The sequence below is a fragment of the Bos javanicus genome, chromosome 16 (assembly GCF_032452875.1).
Source record: "Bos javanicus breed banteng chromosome 16, ARS-OSU_banteng_1.0, whole genome shotgun sequence".
In the NCBI taxonomy this organism is placed as follows: domain Eukaryota; kingdom Metazoa; phylum Chordata; class Mammalia; order Artiodactyla; family Bovidae; genus Bos; species Bos javanicus.
The window spans coordinates 72,800,445-72,813,270 of NC_083883.1; the positions used below are offsets into that span (position 1 = coordinate 72,800,445).

At 36.3% G+C, this 12,826-nt stretch overlaps 1 protein-coding gene across 7 annotated transcripts in view; it reads right to left on the bottom strand.

The window, feature by feature from the left end:
* The window catches only part of RCOR3 (REST corepressor 3), a 53,371-nt gene that overhangs the window by 18,344 nt on the left and 22,201 nt on the right, over positions 1 to 12,826 (bottom strand). For all 7 annotated transcript variants that reach the window (XM_061383591.1, XM_061383590.1, XM_061383587.1 and 4 more), the window contains 2 exons: positions 5,467 to 5,685; positions 1,796 to 1,873 (listed from right to left, as the gene is read on the bottom strand). In XM_061383591.1, the coding sequence (XP_061239575.1) occupies positions 1,796 to 1,873; positions 5,467 to 5,685 (297 nt within the window). The remainder of the gene's footprint in view (positions 1 to 1,795; positions 1,874 to 5,466; positions 5,686 to 12,826) is intronic.

The window sequence follows — 12,826 nt, forward strand, 5'->3', positions numbered from 1 at the left end:
TCCAACTAGACTCTAAGAATCTAAAACACAGCCAAAGGATCACTATTTACTATGATGTGTGATCTTGATCAAGTCACTTATTCTGAGGTCCAGCTCCCTCATGCAAAATAACAGCATTTACTTCATCTACTTCTCTGGACTTAAGTGAGCATCAAAAGAGGCAGCATATAGGAAAGTTATAAATGCTATTACACCTTCACATCTTACTTTATATAATGTTAATGAATGAGACTATTCTGCAATTTTCTGAAAAATTTGAAATTAGAATTTTATTTCCTTGAAAATTTGGTAGGCTTTTTCTATAAAGTTGTCTTGGCCTGCTGTTTTGGTTATACATTATTCAGTTTTCATTCTTTTTAAGACAATTTTGGTAAACCATATATTCCTAGGAATTTCTAAGTTTTGTGTAAACTTTCAAACTTATTGGCATAAAGTTCTTTAAGCTATTCCAATAAGGTTTTCAATATCTGCTATATTCTTTAATTTTTAAATTATAAACTCATAGTAATATACAAACATTTTAAGTTTTTTGCTTTTATGCATTTTATAATGGTTGGATGCCATCACTGACTCAATGGCCAAGAGTTTGAGCAAACTCAGGGAGATAGTGAAGGACAGGGAAGCCTGGCATGCTGCAGTTCACAGGGTTGAAAAGAGAACAACAACAATGTAATTAATTAAATATTAAATTAATTCAATACAAAATTTAAAATGAATTTTTTGATGTAATAATTTAACATAAAATAAAGCAGGACTCTTTGTATTACACTATCTTTATTTAAATATCACTAGACTGTCAGTTTACTTCTGGGTTTGCAATGAGATACTAGTCTACATATATTTCATTCTTTTCCATTGCCTAACCTTCTTGAAAGAGACTATTCAAAACAAACAAAACATCTTCCTTCATAATGATTCTTCCTTTCTAGAAGATTCTAGAGAGTAAGATGGCATATGAAGTACTACTTTTCTGCCTGCACCCCACCCCCCACCCCGCCCATACATAATTCATTTGTAGATATTTCAGTCAATCTGCTATCTGGAGGGAAAAAAAAATCCCATTAGGACCAAATAGGATCATTTGATTATTACATACATAGAAAAGTAAGGCCAGGATATGAAGCATAACATAGGAGTCTTAAAAAAAAGAGAAAGAGAAAAGATTTTGTAATAGAAGCTTCCGTAAAAAGGTATGATTGGACAATAAGCATTTAAGTACACCCTTAGACATCACCAATATAAAAAAACATATTAAGTTTAACAGAAGTACAAGTAAGACTTGAGAAAACGGCCAATCTATATCTCGTATTTGGATTTTGTATTTTCCAGGATATAAATACATACACTAAAATCCTAACTGGAAACCTGAACCAATAAACAAATACCCAAAACTAAAGTAAAATTTGTTAAAACTGTTAAAATGAGCTCCTTGTGATCTTTTTCTTCCTGTTACCAATTTACACAGGTAGGAAACAGCTTTGAACAAACATTGTTATAGACCCCAAAATGCACTTCTTCATCAATGACCTTCCAGTTTCACATGCACTGGGCCTACAATTATAGCTATTTTCTGTGCTTGATAGCAAGTGCTAAAGACAGTAATGGAATGATTTAACTTAAAACATTAGCCAAGTCTCAAGAGACTACCTATCTAAATAACAAAATAGAGACATAATAAATTATCTATATAATAAAACCTTCAAAGCACACATGTAACCAAAATATAGTAGTTGAACACTGAATAACTCAAAGAACAAGGTTTCACCATAGTCACATATACTCTTCAATAACATACCTCAGGAGGTTTGAATTCTTCAATTCCACCTTCCATTTTCTGTTTAAGTGCACTGTTTACTTGCTTAGCATTCTGAACCTTCAACAAAATAGCCAAAAATATGAATCAGATCATGTACTTAGGTGAATTTTTGAGTATTAGTAAGTGAAAAGGATATATATTAAAAACCCTGTTACCCCAGGGGGATAGAACACTTATCACACTTAGGGTGGAATATACCCCTCATTCAAGTAGCATACACATCAACTATATACATACCTAACAGACTGACACAGTTCATAAAAACTCATTTAATTCTCACAACTACGCTGTGAAGTAAGTATAATCAGTTCTGTTATAACCTGACATATGCATTCTCAAAAGCCACAGTACTATGCAAACTGCACAGTAAAAACCACAGGGCTTATGGGGAAAAAGAGTTTGAGACACAACACTCAAAAACTTCATCAATGACACACAGCACAGTTCTAAACAGTAAAGAAATTCACAAGTGATGCAATAAAGATGATGCTTTACCTTAAAAGGTTGCTTACATAAGTGGGTGCCAAAATAACTACAACTTGTGAATTGTTGGGAAGTCGTAGAAGAGTTATTTGAAATCAGATGTAAAGTTTTAACACCAGATGTGGGTGTGTATGGCAAGTAACACAGTATATGCCCACACAGTTCAAATGGGAACTATGTGGGCATATACTCAGCTAGCTGTAGTTTTTCACTAACAAAAATCACATGTAAGCAAATGCAAAAGTCACACTATGTTCAAATTGTCCCCATGTATATCAATGATGTTGGAACAGATTCATGATTTCAAAACAAGCACTAGAGCAAAACTGGACTTCGATTTAAACAGTAGAAATGAAGGAGTGGTGGTGGTACACAAGACGGGTCAAATAAATAACTTGGAAACAAAATTAAGACATCTTTGTAAACAACTGATTGTGGAGAATTAGGGAGAAGGAGGAATCAAGGATAACTCTTTCGTCACTGGCTGGAGTAACTGAGTATACATGGTGTTATTCAACCACACAGGGACTGCAAAAAGGGGACCAGATTACTCGTGGACATGGAAGAAATCAGTCTGGACACTGCTTATGAGATGCTTGGGATAATAAATGGCAGAATCTGTAAATCTAAGACTGCAAATCTTCACTATGTTACACATCAAATGAATATCCAAGAAAGGGACTTAAAGCTTTAAAAGAGTTCTTTCCCAAGAATCAACAAAGGACCTTCCTGGTGGTCCAGTGGCGAAGAATCCACAGAGGACACAGGTTCAATCCCTGGTCCAGGAAGATTCCATGTGCCATAGAGCAACTAAGCCTGTGAGCCACAACTACTGAAGCCTGTGCTTGGCAAGGAGGGAAACCACTACAGTAAGAAGTCCGCGTGCCAGAACGAAGAGTAGCCCCTGCTCACAGCAACCAGAGAAGGCCCTCATGCAGCCCAGAGACTCAACACAGCCAAAAATAAATAAATAATTTTTTAAAAAATCAATAAAAATAGCTTGTAAGTGAAGTAATAGTGGAGTAGTAGTATTGATGACTAAGTATGATTTACAGGTGGCTGAGAACATTTTATTCATTATTTAAAAAAAACTCTGAGCACTTTAAAAATATCACAGGCAACGTGTTTTAGAAGTTCTCTAAAGAGAAGCGGTGCTGTGGGTTGAAGATGGGAGTCTTACACACATTTATGGTTTGACTAAAGGTAAAGCATTCAAATCAAATATATACTATATATACTTGAGAATCCAGCACTATAAGTCAAAAGAAAGGAATTCTGAGGAGGAGGAGGTGGCTTTCAAAAGAGATAAGAACCAAGAAGAGGGCACTCGACTGGGGAACTTGTTTATAAACAATCTTAAGACAGCTTATTCAGTGGCAGAACTGGGATGGGGTGTGGGACAGAAACTAGATTGGGAAGCCTCTGAAAATAAGTGGTAAGAAAGCAGAGGAAGCTAATGTGGTAGATTTTGATATTTATTCTGGAACTTTGCTGGAGAAGAAAACAGAAATATAAAAGCAGTTTGGGTAAGTAACCAGGGTCAAGGGGTAGAGAAATCTGAATGTTTAGGATAGAGAAAAACCATCTTGGTCCCATACTACCCTGTTGCAAAGTTCTTACATTATATGGAAGTGGTAATAATATTAACTCTAACAGTGCATACTGTGATATCTAAACAAGGATGCACTGTAAGCTAAGGATGCATGTTGTAATCCCTAAAGCAACTACAAAAAAAAAAAAAAGAGAGAGATAGCTGAAAAATATAAATATGACCATGTTACACCTCTTTTAAATCCTTCAGTAGTTTCCTCACTCATGATGAATTTTAAATTTAACATGCTCTTCCTATACATTTCTGTCTAGCTCTGCAAATAACCTGCTAAAGGCGAAGTAGGAATTAATGAAGCATTTTAAGATGAGTGACGTTGATTACACCAGTATTTTAAAAGAATAACACTGATAAAATGTGTAACATGGGACTGAGAAGAGGTAGATAGCAAGGAGAATCAACATGATAGTTATAGTCAGAAAAGAGGTGATAAGGGCCATAACAAGGGTAGTAGGAATGAGATTAAAAAGCTGGGGATTGATTTAAAGGCAATTTCAAAGATAAAATAATCTACCACTTGAGTTTGTGTGTGTTGACAGATGTAATACAGGCAAGGGATGAATAAAAGATAAATTCAGATGTTTCAACAAACAAGGAACAGAAAAAAAAAATCTTTTGGGAGTTAGATGAGATGTCATGGAGAAGGCAATGGCACCCCACTCCAGTACTCTTGCCTGGAAAACCCCATGGATGGAGGAGCCTGGTAGGCTGCAGTCCATGGGGTCGCTAAGAGTCGGACACAACTGAGCGACTTCACTTCACTTCACTTGAAATGTCTAACAGTTAGTTGGAAATATAGCTATAGAGCTTAGGAGAAAAGCCACAGCTTAGGAAGTAAACTCAGAAGTCACTGGCAAGGTTGGTTAATTTATACCAAGAAAGCCCAGACTTAAAACTTAAAACAACAACAGAAATAAATAAATAAAGGAAAAGCCAGAGAAAGACTGGAGAACTAATAACAACCGTTAATGAGTACGTATTATGTGCAAGGTACTAATCTTTTAAGCATTTACCCTATATTACCTTGTTTAATTCCTCCCAACCAAAATATCATTATCCTCATTTTAAGACAGAGAAACTGAAGTTGAGAGAAGTTAAACAGCTCCCCTAGGGTTGTGCAGGAAGTAGACAGTGTAGCTAGGTTTAGAACTTAGGATCACTGACTCTAAAACCTTATCCACTACCTGATTATGCTAAAGAAACTTTTAAATAATACTGCTGCTACTACTACTGGTGCTAATAATGACAATCCAGATGTATTATCTCAATTCTCAACAATCTGCAAGAGAAGTAAGATTATTATCTCCAATTTTATAAATAAAAAATGGAAGCTTAGATTCTATAATTTCCCAACATCATAGAGCTAACAGTAGCAATGCTGGGATTCAAATCTAAAATACTCAGTGGCACCTTATAATTTGAAAACAAGGTAAATAAGAAAGATAAAGATTATGTAACTGAGTGGTGGAGAAAATCTGTAATAAAACTGAGTTTACAGGGATAAAGTAAATAAGCAAAATGGACAGAATCATCAAAAATAATGATTTTTATAAAATACCTGACGTTTTAAAGAGATCAACTCCATGTCCAGTTGCCTCAGGATGGTGTTGGCTGCATTGGGGCTACAGGAAACAGCTACCACGTCTTCTTGGGTTAAATACATGCCCTTAGGTGGACGGCACTTAGAACGCTGAGAATGATGGCGGTGTTGTAAACTCTGATATTCTCTCCTCCCAAGTCCAATCTTGCTAGTTTGGACAGGCTGGTCAGTATTACCCTGGAAGAAAAAATTATAATAGGTCATCTGGGCTTGTATACAGGTATAAGTTGAAAACAGTCTATTACTAATAGATTACTAATAGAAGTATCTGTTACATTAAGTGCACCTACTAAATACTTCTAACCAATTATATTACATATGAGTCCAAACACACACACACACAACTAGTAATTAGGGGGAGATGAGCATACAACATATGTTTCATTAATCCACTCAATAAAATGTTAGGTTTCTATGCCCAGAAGACTCTGAACAAATGAAAAAATAAGGTGGATTTTACATTATTTTAGTTTGCTTCACGATTTCAAGATGGGATATACTTTCAGCAATAAGAGGGGGTGGTAAGCTACAACTTACTAAGTGAAAAGTTTTAAAGAAAGTAAAAAAAGGGACAAATTAGGAATCATGACAATTAGTAGCTCAGACAACTGGTAAAAAAGAGATAACATTTTATTCTCACTTCCGAGTTGTTGAAAGAGAACTATGCCTCTAAAAATTAAAAAGAGCACAAGATTATTTTAATACTAACAACATTTCTAAACTCCAAGTCTATTTACCTGTGAATAAAGTAACACTGAAATTTTCACTTTGGAAGAGGTTTAAAAAGCTCTAATAATGACCACCATGAACTCTTAAGTAGGATTTCATTATTATATTTGCAATATTCTTAAAAAGTGTGATGTAAAAATACAATGTTATTCTGTGCTTCTAAGATAGGAATCCATTAGAAACTGTGTCCCATTAGGCTGAAGACAATATACTGAATAGATTTAATAATTCATTAAAAAAGGAACTCTGTGTAAAAGTCATAATATAATTATATAGTACCCAGTACTGTAATTCACTCTGTTCCTTAAAACTCAATTCAAAGCAACACATGACAGATTTGATGATCAGGGAAAATCCTCCCAGTATAGCACTCCTAAAATTGCTAGATCAAGTATTTTAAAAAATCTTTTAAAATTCATTCCTGAGCTGGCAGAGAGGTGAAGAAATCCCTCAGAGACCAGAAATAATGAGAAAGCAGGAATCTAGAGAGATAAGCAAGGATGCAGGAGCTGACACGTGCCTAAAGAACAATGGACAACAGGTGAAGAGCACAAGAGTCAAAGCCAGAACTCTGGAAGGGGAGGGGGCTCCAACATCGTGCAGAGTAGGAAAAATGACCCTGCCCTGCAAAGGGAGGATGATTTAAAGAAAGTCAAGACTACTTCAACCTTGGCTCAAAGGAAAGCAAAGAAACCAAAAAGAGTCTTTCCTGAGAATCCCCAGCCACAGGCTTATATTCAGACAGGTTTGGAGACAAAATTTATATGAACTGTCTGGCCTGAAAAACCTGAAATCAAAAATTTACTTTAGAGTGTCTCAGGTTGGTAGGGCTTTCAGTTAGCAGAAGTAAATGCAAGCTGTCTTTAGAAGAATGCACTGTAAATGTAGGTCTTGAAAATTTTCAACAAACATGTTCCAAGGAAAATGAGCTCACAACTACAAACTGCCAAACAAGCCTCCTGAGTAAAACACTGCAGAAGGCAAACAACAGAATTGTATCTGTAGAGATCACAACTATTATAATTACTGGATAAAGAGAATACAATAAAGATGTTATACATGTAAAAGAAAGAAAGAATTGAAAATATGGAATATTCTTATAAGAAATGAGTCCATCAAAACTGACCAAGCAGACAGGCAAAAAAACCAAACAGAACATCTGGAAATAAAAAATATTATAAATCAGATTAGAAATTCAATGGATGGGTTACTCAGCAGACTAGACAGAGCTCAAAAGAAAATTAGTGACTCTGAAATCACCTATGAGAAAAATGCCCAAAACATACCATGGAAGTATGGAAAGACATGGAATGCATGAGTGATTGAGACATGTGAAAAGTCCATTACATTTCTAAAAGAATTCTCAAAAGACAGCAGAGAGAGAATGAAGGAGACTTAGATTCAAAGATTCAACAAATGAGAATTTTACAGAACTTAAGATAGGATTTAGAAAATACAAAGGAGTCCAAAACAAGTTTCAAAAAAAAGAAATCCATAGCCATATACTTCAAAATGAAACTATGAACACTAAAGACAAAGAAGAGATCATAAAAGCAGACAAAGAGAAAAGTTAAATTACCTCCAAAGAAGGGTGTGGAGAAGAGCACCCTCTTGTACTCTTGGTAGACATTATGGAGATTCCTTAAAAAACTAGGAACAGAACCACCATATGACCCAACAATCCCACTAATCGGCATGTAACCTAAGAAAACCATAACTGAAAAGAGATGTTGCAGCACTATTGAAAATAACTAGGAGGCAATCCAGATGTCCATCGACAGATGAATGGATAAAGAAGCTGTGGTACATACATACAATGGAATATTACTTGGCCATAAAAAAAAAAAAAACCATTTGAGTCAGCCCTAATGAGGTAGATGAACCCAAAGCCTGTTACACAGAGTGAAGTAAGTCAGAAAAGAGAAAAACAAATATCGTACACTAACATATATATATATATATGAGAAGGCAATGGCACCCCACTCCAGTACTCTTGCCTGGAAAATCCCATGGATGGAGGAGCCTGGTGGGCTACAGTCCGTGGGGTCGCTAAGAGGTGGACATGACTGAGCGACTTCACTTTCACTTTTCACTTTCATGCATTTGAGAAGGCAATGGCAACCCACGCCAGGGTTCTTGCCTGGAGAATCCCAGGGACAGGGGAACCTGGTGGGCTGCCGTCTATGGGGTCACACAGAGTCGGACATGACTGAAGTGATTTAGCAGTAGCAGTTAGCATATATATGTATATATATATATACATACACACACACACACACATATATATATATAAAATCTAGAAAGATGGTACTGATGAGCCTGTTTGCAGGGCAGCAATGGAGATGCAGACAGAGAGAACAGACTTGTGGACACAGTTGGGGAAGGAGAGGGTGGGGCCAATTGAGAGAGCAGCATGGAAACATATAAATTACCATATGTAAAACAGACAGCCAGAGGAAATTTGCTGTATGACGCAAGGAGCTCAAATCAGGTGCTCTGTGACAACCTAGAGGGCGGGGATGGGGTGGGAGGTGGGACGGAGGTCCAAGGGGGAGGAGACATACGTATACCTATGGCTGATTCATGTTGATGTATGGCAGAAACCAACACAATATTGTAAAGCAATAAAAAAAAATTTAAAAATTACCTCCAAAGGAATGATAGCAGACTGCCTGACAACAGACTTCTCTAAAGCAATGATAGAAATCAGAAAGCAGCAGAATATCTTCAAATAATATCGGTCAACCTAGGAGTCTAACCCCAGCAAAACTAAGGGTTTAAGAAATAGGCATTTTGGACATTCCAAAACTGACTGTGTTCATAATCAATAGAGTCTCATTAAATTAATCTGTAAAAGATACACTTAGGAAAAAAGAAAAATTATTTTCAAAGGAAGTTCTAAGATTCAAGAACGAAAGGTAAGCAAAATTAAGTATTTTAAGTATTAAAAATTGGTAAATTTCTTGTTAGCTTAGTAAATCTAACACTGACTATATGTCTAATGTGATATATTAAAAAATAAGATGTAACTAAAACTGGAAAAAAAATAGCATATAAAACAAGAAGGTAGTGGCTGAAGTCAAAGCATCTTGGACTTAAATTAACCAGAAACTCATTAAAAGCACCAAAATTAGACTTTAAAAGTTAAATATGCAGGATAAAACTTCCAGAGTATACAGTAAGAATAGAAATATAGAAACATTCCTAACTAGTAGAGAGTAAAATAAAAAAATCAAACAAGAGATGAATTCTTGATCCAAAAAGAAAGTAAGTCAAATAGAAGATAAAAATAAGAAATAACAAAGATACAAATATCAATCATAACTGGTATAAAGGGGCTAAATTCTATAGATAAAATAAAAAATAGCATGTATCTGTTCCTGTAAGACATGTACTTAAAATATGAGGACACAGAAATGTTGAAAGTAAGGAATAACGATACCAGTCAAACACAACAAAAGAAAGATGACAGAGCTATCAGTTCAGCTTAGTCACTCAGTCGTGTCCAACTCTTTGCAACCCCACGGACTGCAACAGGCCAGGCTTCCCTGTCCACCACCAACTACTCCTGGAGCTTGCTCAAACTCATGTCCATTGAGTCGGTGATGTCATCCAACCACCTCATCCTCTGTCATCCCCTTCTCCTCCTGCCTTCAATCTTTCCCAGCATCAAGGTCTTTTCTAATGAGTCAGTTCTTCGCATCAGGTGGCCAAAGTACTGGAGCTTCAGCTTCAGCATTTGTCCTTCCAATGGATATTCAGGACTGATTTCCTTTAGGATTGACTAGTTTGATCTTGCAGTCCAAGGGACTCTCAAGAGTCTTCTCCAACACCGTAGTTCAAAAACATCAATTCTTTGGTGCTCAGCTTTCTTTATGGTCCAACTCTTACTTTCATACATGACTACTGGAAAAACCATAGCTTTGACTAGATGGACCTTTGTTGGCAAAGTAATGTCTCTGCTTTTTAATATGTTGTCTAGGTTGGTCACAACTTGTGACTAAACCACCACCTAGGCTGGTCATAGCTTTTCTTCCAAGGAGCAAGTGTCTTTTAATTTCACGGCTGCAATTACTATCACCATCTGCAATGATTCTGAAACTCAAGAAAATAAAGTCTGTCACTGTTTCCATTGTTTTCTCATCTATTTGCCATTAAGTGATGGAACCGGATGCCAAGATCTTCATTTTTCGAATGCTGAGTTTTAAGTCAGCTTTAGGTTCTCTTTCACTTTCATAAAGAGGCTCTTTAGTTCTTTGTCGCCTTCTGCCATAAGGGTGGGGTCATCTGCATGTCTGAGGTTATTCATATTTCTCCCGCCAATTTTGATTCCAGCTTGTGCTTCATCCAGCCCAGCATTTCACATGATGTACTCTGCATATAAGTTAAATAAGCAGGGTGACAATATACAACAGCCTTGACATACTCCTTTCCCTCTTGGGAACCAGTCCATTGTTCCATGTCTGGTTCTAACTGTTGCTTCTTGACCTGCATACAGATTTCTCAGGAGGCAGATAGAGCTATACCAGACAAATAATCTTTAAAAGTAGAAGATAAAGGTTTCAAATTCAACAAAACAGTTTCTACACATTTAATACATAATAGCTTCAAAATACAGTTATTTCTCAATAATCCATCAGAAAAGCACATAAACACCTACAAAACCAATACTAGCAAGTAGGCAAGCAGTAACAGAATATCGATTTCAATCGTATTAACTGACAAGCTTCAATTAAGACACATTAAAAAAAACCCTATAACCAATAACTAAAAGTATATATTACTCTCAAGCACACACGGAAAAACATTCATGAAAATTCAACATTCTAGATTTGGAGGTTTTAAAACATATCCCCAAATTCCTCAGCATTCCAACCACAGAGAAGAGAGACTCTCTATCCTATCCTCCTTGATTCTGGACCAAGTTCAGTAGCTCACTTACAACCAACAGAAAGTAACACGTGTGACACTGAGTAACTTGCAAGGCTAGGCCAGAAATGCCTAGGTACCTTCTCTCTCTGCTTTGGGGATGATTACTTTGGAGGAAACCAGCCATGGTAAGAAGCCAGATTACTAGGGGACCACCAGGTTATAGAGGAATGCTAGCTGACAGTCAGGTAAGCAAGTCCAAAACCTTCAAAAACATCCCACTTGATGCTGAAACCTAAAATTATTCTTTCTAAAGTCAGGAATAAAATAAAAATATTTGCTATTATAACTTCTCTCCAACATTATACTGGTGATTCTAACCAGTTCAGTAAGGGCAGAAATAAAAAGTATTATAAGGATTGAAAAGAAATAAAACTGCTATTATTTTCAGATAATATAAACCTCTATATAGGAAATGCAAACTAATCTACAAACAGGTAACAAAGATTTCATTTCTCTCCAGTTTACATATAGATTTAATGGAATATCAAGTAGGGCTCTCCTACTTTGAGATAAAGATCCAAAAATAGCTAAGGAAGCCTTAAGAAGCACTACCAAGTAAGGGGAATTATCCCAGCAGCTATCAAGGTTTATTATAAAGTTATACTAGTTAAGACATGCGACTGACAGGAGAAGCAGACTAGAAAGCCAGTGAAAGTGCAAATGTTAATTTGAGTCTCTGCAACCCCATAGACAGTAGCCTGCCAGGCTCCTCTGTCCATGGAATTTTCCAGGCAAGAATACTGGAGTGGGTTGTCATTCCCTTCTCCAAGGGATCTTCCCAACCCAGGGATTGAACTCGGGTCTCCTGCACTGCAGGTGGATTCCTTAACATCTGAGCCAGCAGGGAAGCCCCTAGAGAGCCATACTTATATAGAAACCTCATCCATGATAAAGCTGATATGGCAGACCAGTGGAAAGAGATGAACTCATTTTCATATTAGAAAACAAAACAAAAAAACAAATGGATCTTTATCTGACAACATAAACCAAACCTAATTACTGACAGATAAAGGACATAAGTGTAAAAAGCAAAATTTTTAAATTTACGGAAAAAAATATAGAATATTGAAATTTGAATATTTACGTACTTTTGATGAAATAGCTGTTCATCAAAGCATGTAAAGAGAGTAAAAAAAGATAAACCAAGAACTGCTAAAAGATCTCTGCAACACACTTAACCAAAAAATTAGTATCTAGAATATACAAGGAATTCAGTAAGAAAAAAATTCATACATTCTCTTTAAGAAAAAGACAAAACCAAACCAAAAGATAAAAAACAAACACAAATAAGCACTTTAAAAAAGACATAATAATATATAATAAACAGATGGAAAAATAATCAGCCTCATTAGTAATCTGATGAACGAACTGAGAACACAATGAGATACCATTTCAGATTATCAGATTGCTAACATCTTGCAAGTCTTATCATATAAAGTACTGGCAGTGAATGCTGCATACTCAGTCGTGTCTGACTCTTTGCGACCCCATGGAGTGTAGCCCGCCAGTTTCCTTTGTCCTTGAATTCTCCAGCCAGGAATACTGGAGTGGGTTGCCATTTCCTTCTCCAGGGAATCTTCTTGATCCAGGGACTGAACCTATGTTTCCTGCATTGGCACACGGATTCTTTACCTCTGAGCCACCTGGGAAGTCCTGA